The sequence below is a fragment of the Procambarus clarkii genome, chromosome 45 (assembly GCF_040958095.1).
Source record: "Procambarus clarkii isolate CNS0578487 chromosome 45, FALCON_Pclarkii_2.0, whole genome shotgun sequence".
Lineage (NCBI taxonomy): Eukaryota > Metazoa > Arthropoda > Malacostraca > Decapoda > Cambaridae > Procambarus > Procambarus clarkii.
The window spans coordinates 4,055,943-4,070,795 of record NC_091194.1 but is presented as its reverse complement, the minus strand read 5'-3'; the positions used below and the strand labels follow the sequence as shown (position 1 = coordinate 4,070,795).

General features: G+C 42.5%; 1 protein-coding gene across 2 annotated transcripts in view; it reads left to right on the top strand.

Moving 5' to 3' along the window:
• Nucleotides 1-1,221: 1,221 nt before the first annotated feature.
• The window catches only part of pcm (5'-3' exoribonuclease pacman), a 31,978-nt gene continuing 18,346 nt past the window's right edge, over nucleotides 1,222-14,853 (top strand). The window contains exons 1-10 of one of the 2 annotated variants that reach the window (XM_045761265.2): nucleotides 1,222-1,432; nucleotides 2,551-2,682; nucleotides 3,215-3,309; nucleotides 3,930-4,143; nucleotides 4,549-4,713; nucleotides 6,294-7,355; nucleotides 8,198-8,359; nucleotides 8,660-8,827; nucleotides 9,508-9,675; nucleotides 10,493-10,689. In XM_045761265.2, coding sequence (XP_045617221.2) covers nucleotides 1,358-1,432; nucleotides 2,551-2,682; nucleotides 3,215-3,309; nucleotides 3,930-4,143; nucleotides 4,549-4,713; nucleotides 6,294-7,355; nucleotides 8,198-8,359; nucleotides 8,660-8,827; nucleotides 9,508-9,675; nucleotides 10,493-10,689 — 2,438 coding nt within the window. In that variant the 5' untranslated portion in view covers nucleotides 1,222-1,357. Of the gene's footprint in view, nucleotides 1,433-1,469; nucleotides 1,607-2,550; nucleotides 2,683-3,214; nucleotides 3,310-3,929; nucleotides 4,144-4,548; nucleotides 4,714-6,293; nucleotides 7,356-8,197; nucleotides 8,360-8,659; nucleotides 8,828-9,507; nucleotides 9,676-10,492; nucleotides 10,690-14,853 lie in introns of those variants that run through there. The other variant, XM_069301214.1, reaches the window with a different exon arrangement.

The following is a 14,853-nucleotide window of genomic DNA, read 5'->3' as shown; positions in this document are numbered from 1 at the left end:
TATATATATATATTATGTATATTATATATAATATATATATATATATATATATATAAACCCTGCAGCCATTAACTCTGCAGGGTAAATTTTAACAGCCATTTGAGGATTATCAACAGGTACATTGTAGCATAATTTGAGGATTATTTCTAGGTATAATGTAGTAAAATATGCGTTTAATATAACAACCATGATATAAGGTGATAGCAGTGATTACAATGGTGAAGTTGTATGGCTTAGGCACATATATTGTGGGAGTGGGTAGCACAAGACACAGTACGAGTTTCAGGCACTAGGCAGGGAATTATGAAGATAAAATTAAATACTTTTTGGTTTCATTTTTTAATAAGGCGTAGGTTGGCCAACTCTTCAATTCGTTAGGGAGTGAGTTCCATAAATTAGGTCACTTTATTTGCAGAGAGTGTTTACACAGATTCAGACTCTGGGGATATCAAAGATATATTTCTTTCTGGTGTGGAGGATTTTGTAATTGTAAATAAGACCTTACCTTGAGTATATCTTGAGTTGGTTTCGGGGCTTAACGTCCCCGCGGCCCGGTCATCACCCAAGCCTCCTCGTTGCTAGACTGGTCAATCAGCCTGTTGGATGCGGCTGCTCGCAGCCTGACGTATGAATCACAGCCTGGTTGATCAAGCCTGGGACACGAGAATGTGTGGAGTGAGTTTACGTTTAGCATGTTTAGGGATCTAAACATGGGGGCTGAGTGTTGTTTGAAAACAGCGTTTATTATTGTTCTGATAGGAGATTTTTGCTGGGTGATGATGGGCTTGAGGTAGTTTGCAGTGGTTAAACCCCGTGCACAGATACCGTATGTCAGATAATAGGGGTAGTTTAGCGCGTAGTATAATGACAGGAGAGCAGAGTTTGGAACATAATATCTGATTTTAGAAAGGCCTTGCAAAGTGATGACGTGGGGAAGGTGGAACTACTGACCCTCCCCAGCATGCAACCCCCACAACGGTTGACTAACTCCCGGGTAACTCTTTACTACTAGGTGAACAGGGGCATTAGGTCATAGGAAACATGCCCAACCATCGTCGAAGTGGTCGTAAACTATTATGTATCGCATTCTACCCAATTTTTCCAAATTAAAGAATAAATTTATCATTATATTTTATGTTTGTACTAGATACTAACGGTATAATTATAGTATAAAGTTAGAAGGATGCAGCAGAGAGAGTATATAAGAACCATCGCCCCCGCGCGCCCAGCTGAGGCCCCACACAACAACATTACACCACCACTCGAGCCATCACTGGGGAGTGTTTGGGCAGGAGGCAGTGTTTGTAGCCTCGGTTGTGAGGCTCTCATCTGAGGAGCGGCCTTGACACAAGACAAGATGGGGGTGCCCAAGTTCTACAGGTGGACGAGCGAGCGGTACCCGTGCCTGAGCGAGGTGGTGAAGGAGTACCAGGTCAGTCCCGCATACCACAGGGGAGTAGGAGGGTACCTGGCCAACCACTTCTCGTTATAGCACGTCGCATTTTGACGTATACATGACATATAGGGAAATTTACTGATTTACAGGGAAATGGTAACGGCTCGTGAAATTGACATAACGTCCCGTTTTCTGTCCGTGGATCCTCTGGTAGGTTAGGGCACTTTAGTACAACTGTTTTTGTACTTTAGGAATGCTGGCGAGAAGGGGCTGATCTGAGATAGTCATATTATACACACACATTTAGACTAAGACCGTTTTCTAATTGTTAAAACACTATACATAATTTGGCTAAGCTGTGTTAGGTAAGGCTTGGTTGTTACATTAGGTTGTGTTAGGTTAGTTTCACTTGTTAGGTAGAGGTTAACCATTCTTGTGTTAATATATTTTTCTTAAGTGATAGTCCTATGATATAAATGGGGAAAATGATAAATATATTCTCCATGCTGCAGCGTTTGTCTGGTACTTTAATAAAAATTTAATTTTTAAGTCTTTATTAGTTCCTCTTGGTACAAATATGGTATAAAGCAAGAATTTGGCAATGCAGTGTTTAGTGACCCAGGATACACATTTCTACCAACTATTCCAAAACTAGTGTGTTGAATACACGGAGTCAAAATTTGATTAAGTGAAACGTGCATTTTTTGAGCATTTTAATGTAGAATGTCCAATTTTGATGATTTGAAACCTCCCGGTTGAGATATGCTGAACATACATTATCTGTATGCTGGAATTGTGTTCATTAACTTACAATGTACTGGATCAAAAAATTAACACTGACAGTTTGAACTTTTGCTGTATTGTATTATATATGCCACAGTCTATGCACTCATTTGAAAAAAATTATTACTTTTGCCACAGTTTACTGGTTAAGGGAAACTACTCTTGAGGCATTCCTACTGTATCCATAAGGGTCAAATAACCCTATATGGTGGAAACAGACAGCTTTTGGAAGAAAAAGTTCCTGGTATAATGAATAGTACTGAACTTTACACCATAATGGCGAGGTTTTACAACTTGAAAGATGTGTTGCTAGTTACTGTACAATATTACTGATGACACAATATTGAGACAAATACTTTTTATTTTCTCAGATACCTGAATTTGACAACCTGTATTTGGATATGAATGGAATAATACATGTTTGCTCACATCCCAATGACAATGATCCTCATTTTCGTATAACAGAAGAAAAAATATTTAAGGATATTTTTCATTATATTGAGGTAAGTTAATAACTGTTTATAGTTTATGAAGTGGCTTTGATTCAGTTAAGTAACCATTGAGCATTACATATTTTGTGATATTGTACTGTATGTTATTAGTATGCTTATGAAACCAATTAATATTTGTTAAAAAAATTACTACATAGTCTCCTGGCTTGGCATCTTCTTTTGATAATTACTTGTGCAAAAATTTTTTTAATTTGAAAGTGTCTATTAAACTTTTCAGTTTTCTGTAGTGTTTTAGGTACAATAAACTTTCAGATTTTAGAGGTTATGGTGTCTTTAGATTTAATAAATTCAGCATTAAATTGAATATTATTTATGGAAATGTCATTGGAAGAATAAATACAATTTTGAAAATTTTAGTTTTAAAGGTAAATGTGAATTTAGTTGGATTAAATATATATATATATTTTATAAATTATGCATGATATTAAAGCTAATATACAGTACTACCTGTGCAATTTCAAATTTATCACAAACAAATATCCTTGAAAGTATTAGAAAATTTTGCTCCATTTTCTCTTCCCAGGTTCTCTTCAGATTAATCCAGCCAAGAGAAGTATTTTTCATGGCGGTTGATGGAGTGGCACCCAGAGCAAAGATGAACCAGCAGCGTGGTCGCAGGTAATAAATTCATTCAAACTTCATTATTTAATAACATGGTCATTTTATGTTTTGGTAAAAATTTGATATGTTCACATTAAATGATGAATTCACACTTCAATATTATCTGTGGGGTGCAGTACTATATCAAGATGGTTAACAATATTATACATGCCAATAATGTCTCTCATTGGGGTTCTTAGTTTTCACCTGTTTAAAATTATTATTGTATCTTATTCAAAGTAATACCCTGGGTGGGTATTGTTTTTGTGGATGGGGATTGGTTTTGGTGTGTGGGGGGAAGGGGAGGGGGGTTTGATTCATATATATTTTCACTTTCCATCCTTCAAATTCTTAAGATTGTTAATCTTATGGTAAATTCAGTTGGCCAATGAGTGAAGAGTTGTGGAATTAATATGGAAACCTTTAGCTACTGTACTTAATTTCCTTTCAGAAGTTAAGAACAGACAATCTTTTGTAAGATACTGTATTGCAATGTTCAGTATTCTGCTTATTGATGTTATAAATATTTTAGAAGTAATAATTGAAACATTAATTTGTAAAGATGTATTGTACTGGCATCATATAATTTAATTTTTCGTATATAAATTAGTATTGTAATGTGACTTGTCCTCCAACAGATTCCGCTCTGCCAATGAGGCAATAGAAGCAGAAAAGAAGGCCAAAGAACGTGGGGAGGTGCTTCCGACAGAAGAGCGTTTTGACTCTAATTGTATTACACCAGGCACCGAGTTTATGGCACGGTTGGATGCTCAACTGCAGTATTTTGTTAGTAGCAAGATATCACAAGACCGATTGTGGCAAAATTGCAAAGTCATCTACTCAGGGCATCAGGTGTGCACCCATTTTGAGCATATAGTATTACATTTTATAATGATGTACAGCACTGTACTGACAATTCAAGAATTGTACATTCTGTAATTGCATATATTATATTAAATGTCTGTGTAAAAGCCAATTTTATCACTAGTACTGTACATGCTTTTATTCTCCTACATTGGTTCCGAAAACAACTTGACTAGTTGAACATGAAACATTTACCTTTCATTGCAGACACTTGTACACACGCAGACTTTTGCACTCCACATGTCTGCATAACATTTCCATTTCTTGTTCTATATATTCTAACACCATACGTACAGTACTTCACATTATCCATCTCTATTCCTCTTAAATTTTATATACACATAAAATGTAAAACAAAATACTGTTGATTAAAATAAATTAATATATCTTCAGACACCAGGTGAAGGTGAACACAAGATAATGGAATTCATCAGATTTACCAAAAGTCAACCTGAGTACAACCCCAACACTAGGCATTGCCTCTATGGCCTTGATGCTGATCTCATAATGCTGGGACTTACTTCACATGAGCCACACTTCTCACTACTCAGAGAAGAGGTAAGTAGTTGCCTCATTTAAGAGAATTTACTGGAGTGGAAGGTGGAGACGACTGCCTACCCTAGAGTACAATTGGGAATTACGTAAAACTTGGATTATGGATACAAGCTAGGGGGTTGTGGATACAAGCTAGGGGATTATGGATACAAGCTAGTGCCTCCCAAATATAATGGGTGTGTCAATAATGGGCATGTCTGAAGCAGCTAGATGTACGAGTTCCGTACCATCTTATTGCTCCAAAATGTTCTCATTGATATACAGTATCTGTTAGCCTTATTGAGGGACCCAGCCCATACAAAATTATTTTCCTTTATAGTTTGATAAATAAAATTCTTTTGTAATATTCAGTTTATCAAGAAAACTATAATTTCTGGGCTTGCGTTCGGTAGCTTGCCAGTGTAAAGTATGTACCACAGATGTACAGGCCTCTGAAATTATACTGGGCTACTGTAGTTCAAAACTGGAATCTGATGCTTAGAGGCATTGAATGGTGGTGGTGATAGAAAAATGCCATATGAGTTACATAGCATATTATTACGGAACTAGTTTTAAAATGCGCGCCATTTAGATTGTGAACAATTTGATACCAAAATGAACAACGTAGCTCGGAAATTTAGGTCAGAACACTGGAAAGAGTATATGTCCCAGGAATTGCGGGGCTAGGTACGAATTGCCGAACCCACTTTGGGATGGGTTCGGGCACGCACGCTGAAATGCAAAAGTGTTAAGAGGGGCACTTTGATGGATGTTCTTGTTACAAACTCCTCATCCATAACCGGGTTCTTTTAAAAACTGATCCTTCTCAAGTCCAGAGATCCATAACCTCGATGGAAATGCAATGAAGTGTTTAAGGTAAGAGAAATAAAATGGCAGATTAAAAATACCCCTTATTAACTACAAATAACACTAAATACTGTACATTCCTCCTGAAGAGGTCTTCCAGTGTTTTGCTGGCACGCTCAAACAGTGAAGTCTTCCAGTGTTACACTAGTAACCATGCTAGCACACTCCAGTAGACACTGCCAATGGTCTCTGCCTTCTGCTACCAGTCACCAGTACCTCATCACCTCCCAGAACAGCAGACTAGAAGATGGGGAAACATTATTAATGGGAGGGTAAACTGTGTTTTAACTCTGAACCTGAATCACAGATGGCACTGAGGTTTGTCACAATCTTAAATGTTAGATTGTGTAACTGGCCATTGTGATGTCAGTGTTACTGATAATAGCCTCAGTTTTGAGATGGACTAAGTTTAAATTTTCTCAAAGGGGAGTGCTGTACATGCTGCTTTGGTGATATGACCACTCGCAGGATGAGTGGCGCTGCCCAATAATCTCACCCCCTTGGGGCAAAATTAAAAAAAAATAGTATTTTCAGGAATGACGAAAGTAGACCATTAGGATATTTGAACTGCATGACACATTTTGTTTCCTAGACTTGTATAATGCCAAATTTAGGTATCTTTCTTTTGAGTAGCTAAAATGTTTTATATTTCTAAACAACATTTTGATATTAAAAAGAGCAAAATTTTTTTTATTAAGGATTAATTCAGTTACTGTATTTTGCCGAAACAATTTCAGGTTCGCTTCGGAGGCCGGAAGGACAGCAACCGTCGTACACCTACAGCAGAAGAGACTACATTTCATCTACTTCATCTTAGTCTGATGCGGGAATATATTAATTATGAGTTTGGAGATTTGCATAATGCTCTCTCCTTTGGTTATAACTTGGAAAATATTATTGATGATTGGGTGTTAATGGGTTTCCTTGTTGGCAATGACTTCATCCCTCATCTACCACACCTTCATATAAACAAGGATGGATTGCCCATTCTCTACAAGACATACAAAGATGTCTTGCCTACCCTGGATGGTTATTTAAATAATGGAGGCAAATTACATCTTGGTAGGTTTGAAAAATTTATGGCAAAGCTATCAGAGTTTGATATTGAACAGTTTCATGAGCATAATGCAGATTTGAAGTACTTTCATAGTAAAAAATTGAAAGATGGAAAAGCTTTCAAAATTAATAAGAGCAATGGTTATGGTGAAATAGAACTGGAACAATTTAACTTTGATGATGCTGATAACCCTGAGGATGGTGCTGCATTTGGTGTTCTTGAGGGACTTGACCATGAGGACGATGTAGAGAAGCTGTGTAAAACTTACGAGAAGCTTGGTTATAATCCAGATCCGATGTTTGACGACGATGATGATCATGATAGTGATAGTGGAGAGAGTATATTTAATGCAGAGTTTCGTCAACATAAAAGGGAATATTACATGACCAAGATGCACTTTAGATGTGTAAATTCTGATGTATTACACGAACAAGCCACGAGCTACGTGAGAGGTATACAGTGGATCCTAAACTATTATTATAATGGTATTTGTTCTTGGTCTTGGTTTTACCCTTTCCATTATTCTCCTTATATATCTGATGTCAAAGACTTTGCAAACATGGAGATGAATTTTGAAATGGGGAAACCTTTTTTGCCATATGAGCAACTCTTGGCAGTTTTGCCACCTTTGAGCAAGAAGCTTTTATCCCGTGCATATCAAGGACTCATGATAAATGAAGACTCGCCACTCAAGGAGTTCTACCCAAGTTCGTTCAGCACTGACTTGAATGGAAAACAGCAGGTTTGTGTTTGTTTTATGTTGTACATGGTCAAATTAAATTTTAATACATTTTGATATAAGTTGCATAAATTTGGTATTCCTGGTAGGTGAATAAATTCTTACTTGGAAAAAAATACTGCAGTGCAGCCATACGATAGGATTGAACTCCATATTTTCTAATATATGTAGCATGGTCTTGTGATTTCATTATGCAAAGCCTTATTTATTCTGCCTTCCAGTGTAATCACCAGAAGGCCTCAAATTTAGAAGGCCTAAACTGTAACAAGCAAAAATTGTATATCGATGTACCTTTTAAGAAAGAGTGGCATTTACTTTCTAAAATGTTAAATTAAATTAAACTTGACTGGACTAAATTAGGATAATTGGGGTCTTATTGCTATTTATAGAAGAACGAGGCTTTAGTCTTCTGTTAACGTGAGAATTTGTTAAAGGGGGATATAGATAATTGGGGTCCCAGTGTATTTTATAAATTTTTGTGTATGGCAAGATTTGCTGCCATAGAAGACAGGGGATACTGTTCTTGGTTGAACCGTATCTAGTTAATATTGAAACTGCTTCTGTCCCTTTGACTCATTTGGCCCTCAATAATATCTCTGACGAATTTGATACATTTGATGTTGCTCCTCATGTTGCTAGTATTAACTTACCGAGTGATATTTAGGACTGTTTAGAATATCCCACGACATGATCTGTGACAAGCAAATAGTCTTCCTGGCTTCGTGCCTTCTTTTAATAATTATTTACTTCAGCTTCTAACCTTAAATATTTAAACTATTAAGTACCTTTTTATTTCCATGATTTTTTTAATATATTTCTTCATATAGTGCTGTGTTGCGTTTCAGGATTGGGAAGCTGTTGTACTTATACCTTTTATTGATGAGACGAGGCTATTGGAAGCCATGAAGCCATGTAATGAACATCTCACTGCTGAAGAAAGATCCCGCAATATTCATGGTCCAATGTTTGTTTACACTTATACCATGGACAATTTAGGAGAATTCCAGGTATGTTCAGAGAGGAGGAGTTGGTTTATAAGCGAATCTCAAGCAATATGCAACTCTGAATACATTGTTGATATAAAGACTAAAGAATAAGTCACAATTTGGGTGAAACAATCCAACCCTCACGTGAAATGAGCGATGATTGTTTTTGTCCATCCTGGACCATTTCATTTCATGTGTGAGAGTTGGGTTTCGTTGGTGGTGATAGTTATCATGCTGGTTATTTTTGTGATTGTATTTCTTGATATAATTAATAGATAACACTAAAATATTTGCTATCAATAAAATTATTCAAATTTTCAGTGTCCTAAGTACTTTCCACATGTTGGGATTAATCATGCCAAAGTACAGTTAGTGAGACGAGAAGATTGGGAAATAAGGCCTGAAAAGATATACAAAGGCTTGTGTAAAGGTGTGAAACAAGATGTTTATTTTGCCGGTTTTCCTTCGTTGCGCCATGTTGAACACAAGGTAAAGTCTACAGTACTCCTTTAATGTTCAAATACTTTGTCTAGTGTGGTTATTGCATTAGACACCTTCATGTATTATAATTTGTGTTAGGCAGCTGGAAAATGTAAATACAAATATAAAAGCCACACTGAATCTTTCACTTCACTTAATTTGACTTGTATGCTATATGTATATACATTCTTAATATTATAATGGCAATATTAAGTTGTGAACTAGTTGATGTTGGAGGCTCAGCATTAGGTTAAAAGTGTTTACTGTAGTGTTAGAAGGCTTATAATAAATTATAGAATGCTCACAGACTAGCATATTTCAATCATTTCTTGTATTTTCAAATACTGTGATGTGATATAAAGTACTCTAGGCGCTGTACTGTCATAGGCTTTTCGTTTTCATAAAATTGTCTTCGTTATCCTAACTTGAAAATGCTGTGTTAACTTGTTTAATTTAATAGGGTAGTTATTCTACTGAAATGCAAGGAATAGCTCCTAAGATCATCAAATAAATTGAACATCAGTGTGCATTTGTGTAAGATATTTATTGATCAAAATTGATAAATAAAAAAAAACTTTGCAATTACTGTATTTATTGTCTAGCTCTGATAAAACAAATAGTAAATGCATAGTTAAATAAAAACAATTTAGTACTGGTGTACAAAAATAAATTCTCTCCTCCCCTGACAGTATCATATTGCAAAGGAAGGAGTGAAAGTGTTCCAACAGAACAGCCGAGGGGACAACTTCATGCTTGATGTTGTCGAACCAAAAGATATACCAGACCTCCGAGATCTGGCTAATCAGTTACTAGGCAAAGTTGTGTTTGTGTCATGGCCCCACCTCATAGAGGCTAAGGTAAGAGCGCTCACTCTTGGGGTTAAGATGTGAGTGCGTTTTTCTGAATAGTAGTAATAAACCTCTTCAGATTTGACAACTTTATTCATAAATGTTTGTACCTCTGTAGTTAAATTAGTTTACACACAATTTCAGTACATTATTTACCCAAGTCATAATAGTAGCATAGCATGTATTCATTGTAATATATATTGTGTAAGCTACATTTAGATTTAGAAGCTACAGTTATCGGCAGTAGAAAATCATTACTACTATAGCTGGAGTAAACAAATGTTACTGGATAGTAGTAAATGGTTGTGAAGGTGAATTAAAGTAGAGATAATAAATGGTAAATAAATGAAACTACATACAGTGAGTGAAGAAAATGGAGGGCATGCTGGTCTACTAAAGAATGGGAAGGTTTTGGATAGGTATAAGTGTCGGCTTTAGTGAGAACCAAAGTTAGTTTTAAAATCACATTGCCATTGAAGGTAGATTTTGTGCCATTGAAGGTAGATTGTCACCATAGAGTTCAACTGAACTCCACAGTGACAGAAAACACATTATCCTAAATAATGATACCTTATGATTTTGTTCCAGAATTTTTTGTATTGAGATTTCTATAAGAATGCTTTGCTATACTGAATTGAAACAGATGTGCGTGTGTTCATAAAAATAAGCAGTGTATTGAAATTGGACAGAACGGCCTAATGATAGGGAATTTTTCTGTTCATCTGTCATATTTGCCGAATACCTCTGCCACCGCATGAATATGGTGGTAATAATAAAACTGCCAAATTAAAGTAACATGTTTGTAATTAAACACATGAATTTACAGGTTGAAGCAGTGAGTAACAGCCAAGAACGCTATTCGCTATCAAGAGGAGCAGTGCAAAGAAATGTTGTTGAAGGACGTATTCGGGAAGAGTATTCTATGTCAAAGAATAACATCGTCTCTCACTATCACGACCGCTGGGGAGTTGAAATTGGGAATACTTCAATCCTAGTTTATGCTTCACCAATGACAGGAAGAAGGTAAGATCCTGTTATATGAACTGCATTTTTGTTATTTAATGTTCTGGTAAATTGCTATTCATTAAGTAAAAGGATGTTACTGTATTTCTATTTGGACACGAGTTTGCCCCTGGGGTTTCCCAGTTGTATTCACCACTAGTGTGGTTCGTCTTCCCTGAGAGGGGTATGAATCATTTCTCCCAGTTCTATCTCTTCTTCTTTGTCATTTAATATGCTTTCATGATGCTACATAGCCACCCTGGCTTGGTGCCTTCTTTTGATAACTTACCTAATATGCTTTTATCTAACTTGGTCTGTGGGTGTGACAATATCCCATGTTTTTTTTTATCAATTTTTAATTCTTAATGTTTGGGTAATAAACAATCTTTCTGGGGGGAGCCCCGTCGGCTCCCCGGAGCTATCCCAGGCTGATATGCTAATGTCAGACTTTGGCATCAGTCATGTGTATGGAGTTCTTAGGCCTACCGGGGACCACGGCCAGAACCGGGCCCCCTCAGAGAGGCAAGGGGAGCAATGGCCTATAGAAGCCCCCGTGTAGTTGGAAGCATTCTATGTCTGCCATCGACCGGAACAGGCACCCAGAAAGGTAAGCGCCCCAAAACAAACCCCTATTCTGGTTAAAATTGCTACCTAAAACCGAACTAGTGGATAGAACTCCCCAACCGAAAACAAGCAAACTAGTGTGACGTCACACACTGCCGCGCCGCTGTCTGCGCAGCTCCCCCCTCCCCGGGAGGGGGAAGGGGGAGCCCCAGACCCCCCGCGCCGGCTACCCACACCTCAGTTCTTGAGGCTGATGCTATAGGCGATGGTCGTGTGCTCTGGCTCCGGTGTCGCTACTGCACTGTGCTTTGTGTGTGGTGTTAGTTTTGTGGGTGCGAGAGCCAGGAGTTATCTTCAGTACTCGGGCTGCATGCGCCTAGGGCTGCCTTCCCTAGGTGCCCTGTAAGTACTGCCCTTGGGGCTTGGGGCCACCTTCCACAGGCTCCTCGGGGTCTGCCTCTGCTGGTCCGTTTTACCTTTCGGTTTTTCGGCCGCCTGTTGGGCTCTTGGGTGTTCTGTTCTCCCTTGTTACCGGCAGGTAAGAGGCAGTTTGCACTGGTAGGGGCGCAGGGTGCTGCTCAGCTTGTATTTCCCGACATCGCGGCCGGCTCTGTTCCTTGGGGTTCGCTGTCCTCTTGCGGGGTTTTGTTTTTCTTTTTCTTTTTGCCTGGTGGGGGGTTCTGTCATTTTATTCAGTTTGTTTTTGCCCTTCCACTGTTCTCCTCGGTGGCGCCCCCTGCTAGGTCCCCGTGAGTGTACACGTCCCTGGGGTTCAGCTTTAGAAGTTTGCTTGGTAGTTTTGGGCGCCGGTTTGCAGCACCCTGCCTGGGACTACCTGAGCGCGAGTCCTCTTAAAGTAAACGCTCAGGACCCTGGGAATCCCCTAGGGGGCGCGTGGGTCCGATGGATGTGACCCCGGAGTCCCCACTCGCTGTGTGCGAGTTTGAGGGTTGCTCGGTCCCCTTGTCTCAGGGTGACCCTCATTGTTTTTGCCTCTGCCACGCTGCCTGTTGGGTCGGTGATACTTTCGACCCTGAGTCCTGTGAGTGTTGCTGCTTGCTTGTGACTCAATTTACCCAATCCTCTGATGATTCTATTCGGGTACAGGCGGCACGTGCGTTGCAGTCTAGGTTTCGTCTGTTGCAACGCGCTCGGTTGGTTGCTTCCCCGGATGCCCCGGGGCTGCCCCGCTTTGCTTTTCGAGACCCGGACTTGGGGGTGGGGGTCGCTTCGATCCTGGTTCAGTCCGCACCTCCTCGTCCTTCCCCTTCTGTTCGTTCTGGTCCCCCGTCCCTGCTTCCGGCCCCGAAGCGTCTGAGGGTTTCGGGGTCGGAGCAGGGGTTACTTGATCTCGAGACTCAGGCAGCTTCGGGGGTTGCCCCTTCCGGGGGGGCGGCAGAGGCATTCGAGTCGTGTCTCCCGGCCGAAGCTTCAGGGTCTGACCAGTGGGCCCCCCTTCCTCCAGCTTTTCCGGCTGCTCCGTCCTTGTCTTGTGGGGTCGGGGCTTGGGGAGAGGACTCGGCCTCGGGTCCTGTGGTGACGGACCTCGAGGCTGGGGAGGGGCTGACTTGGGGGCCTTGGGCCCCGCTGGACCCCGCCTGGGTTTTTCTTCCCACTGAGCGGGGCTTATTGTTACAAGGAGTGGGGTTTTCTTTCCCCCCCTCTGCGTACGAGTTGGATTTGGTGTCGGCCCCTCCCCGGGTTCGGTTCCGTGTTCCCCCGGGTACGTCGGTTCCGTCCTTCCGGAGGTTTTCGGCTTATCGCATCCAACCTAGTGTGGTGCGAGCGGCCTTTGCAGCTTACCTCCTGCGTGACCCGGATTATGCCTCGGAAATGGATCCGTCCACGTTCAGGTTTGGGACTTCATTCCCTTTCTGGCTCCGTTACGAGGTTCCGGAGTCGTCCTGGCTAGCAGACTGCCCCTTGTTTGGTCTGGATTCCTGGCATTCCTTCTGTCGTTCCCGCACGCTGGAGTGGCGGGAAGCTTCCACGGTGCTTCAGGTTTTCCTGGGGGGTGAACTTGAGTACCTGAATGAGTGCTTGTTTGCCCCTGCCCTTCCCCGCGATGTGGGCGTTCTTCAGCTCCATGTGCAGGTTCCCTCCCTTTCGGCGGCGCTCGTGGCGGAGGACTTGCGCGCTCGGGGCCTTTTGTGTTCGGCCTTGCGGTTCTTTTCCCTCCTGGAGCTGTCTTCCGATTGGCTCGTGGAGGATGTGGGGACGCTTGGGTCCGTCCCGGGGTCCGGCACCTTGTCCTCGGCTGCGCGTTCGTCGGCTGCCTTGTTGAAGCTGTTCACGCCGATTTTGCGGGATGCGGTTTCCCTGTTCTATGCTTCCCGTCTCGCGTGTCGGCAGGCGGTGCTGGGTTCCTCCGTGGAATCTGCTTGGGCTCTGGCTCTTAGGCGTTCTTCACCTTTTTGTCCTCTCCTGTTTGGGGAGTCGGCCGTGGCGCAGTTTATTCAGGCTGCGTCGGCGGCTTGTCGTCCGATGTCGGACTTGTTGGTTTTCCGGGGGTCCCGGGGTGGGTCTTCCCGGAAAGGTCGTGCCAGGGCTCGGGGTTCCTCTCGTCGTGGTAGGCCTCTGGTGTCAGGTTTGGGGTTGGCTCCTCCTGCGGACCCTCCCTCGTCTGGTCGGCGCGGTGTTCGCGCTGTACGGGGTTCTGGGTCTCGTAAGGGTCGCCGGCCCTTTCGCGGTTTGCCCCCTTGACGGGGCGATGGGGGGGCGGCTTGCGCTGTTCGCCCGCGCCTGGTCCCACGATTCGTGGGCCTTTCGGGTCGTGTCTCGCGGCCTGCGGTGGCGTTGGGTGGCCCCTCCCCCCTTTGGGGGGTCGGGGCTGGCAGGGCAGGCTTCTTCCCCTGCGCTCTGTCGAGTCGTCTTGGAGTGGGTACGCTTGGGCGTCGTCGAAACGACGTCGTCCCTCAGATGGGTTTCCCGTCTGTTTCCGGTTCCGAAACGGGACTGCGCGGTCCTGCGGTTCATTCTGGACTTGTCCCGTCTGAACCCCTGGGTTCATTGCCCCTCCTTTCGGATGACTACGCTGTCTCAGGTTTGGCTCCTCTTGGAGCCGGGAGCTTGGATGGTGTCCCTGGACCTCCGGGACGCTTATTGGCATGTCCCGATTCATCCGCGGTTCAGGGACTGGCTCGGTTTTGTAGTGGGGCGTCTGAGTTACCGCTTTCGTTGTCTCCCGTTCGGGTTGAACCTGGCACCTCGCGTGTTCACACGCCTTACACGGGTTGTGGTGGCTCGTTTGCGTCTCCTAGGTGTTCGGGTGTTGGCCTACCTCGACGACTAGCTGGTTTGGGCTCCCAGCCAGTCAGCTTGCTTGCTAGCCAGGGATTTGGTTCTTTCCCAGCTCGCCGGGTTCGGGTTCTTGGGGAACTGGAGGAAGTCCCATCTGGTTCCCTCTCAGGTTCGGACTTGGCTGGGTCTCGTGTGGGACTCTCGAACCGCCTCCTTGTCTCTCCCTCCGGAGTCTCTCCTGCGGCTGCGGTCCCGCCTTCGTCTGTTTCTGGAGGACCCTCGGTTGCTGCGTCACCGGCTTCCTCTTCGGGTTTTTCGGGGTTCAGTGCCTTGGTGCCTACCCGAGCCCTCGCTCGATGTGTACACGGATGCGTCGTCTCT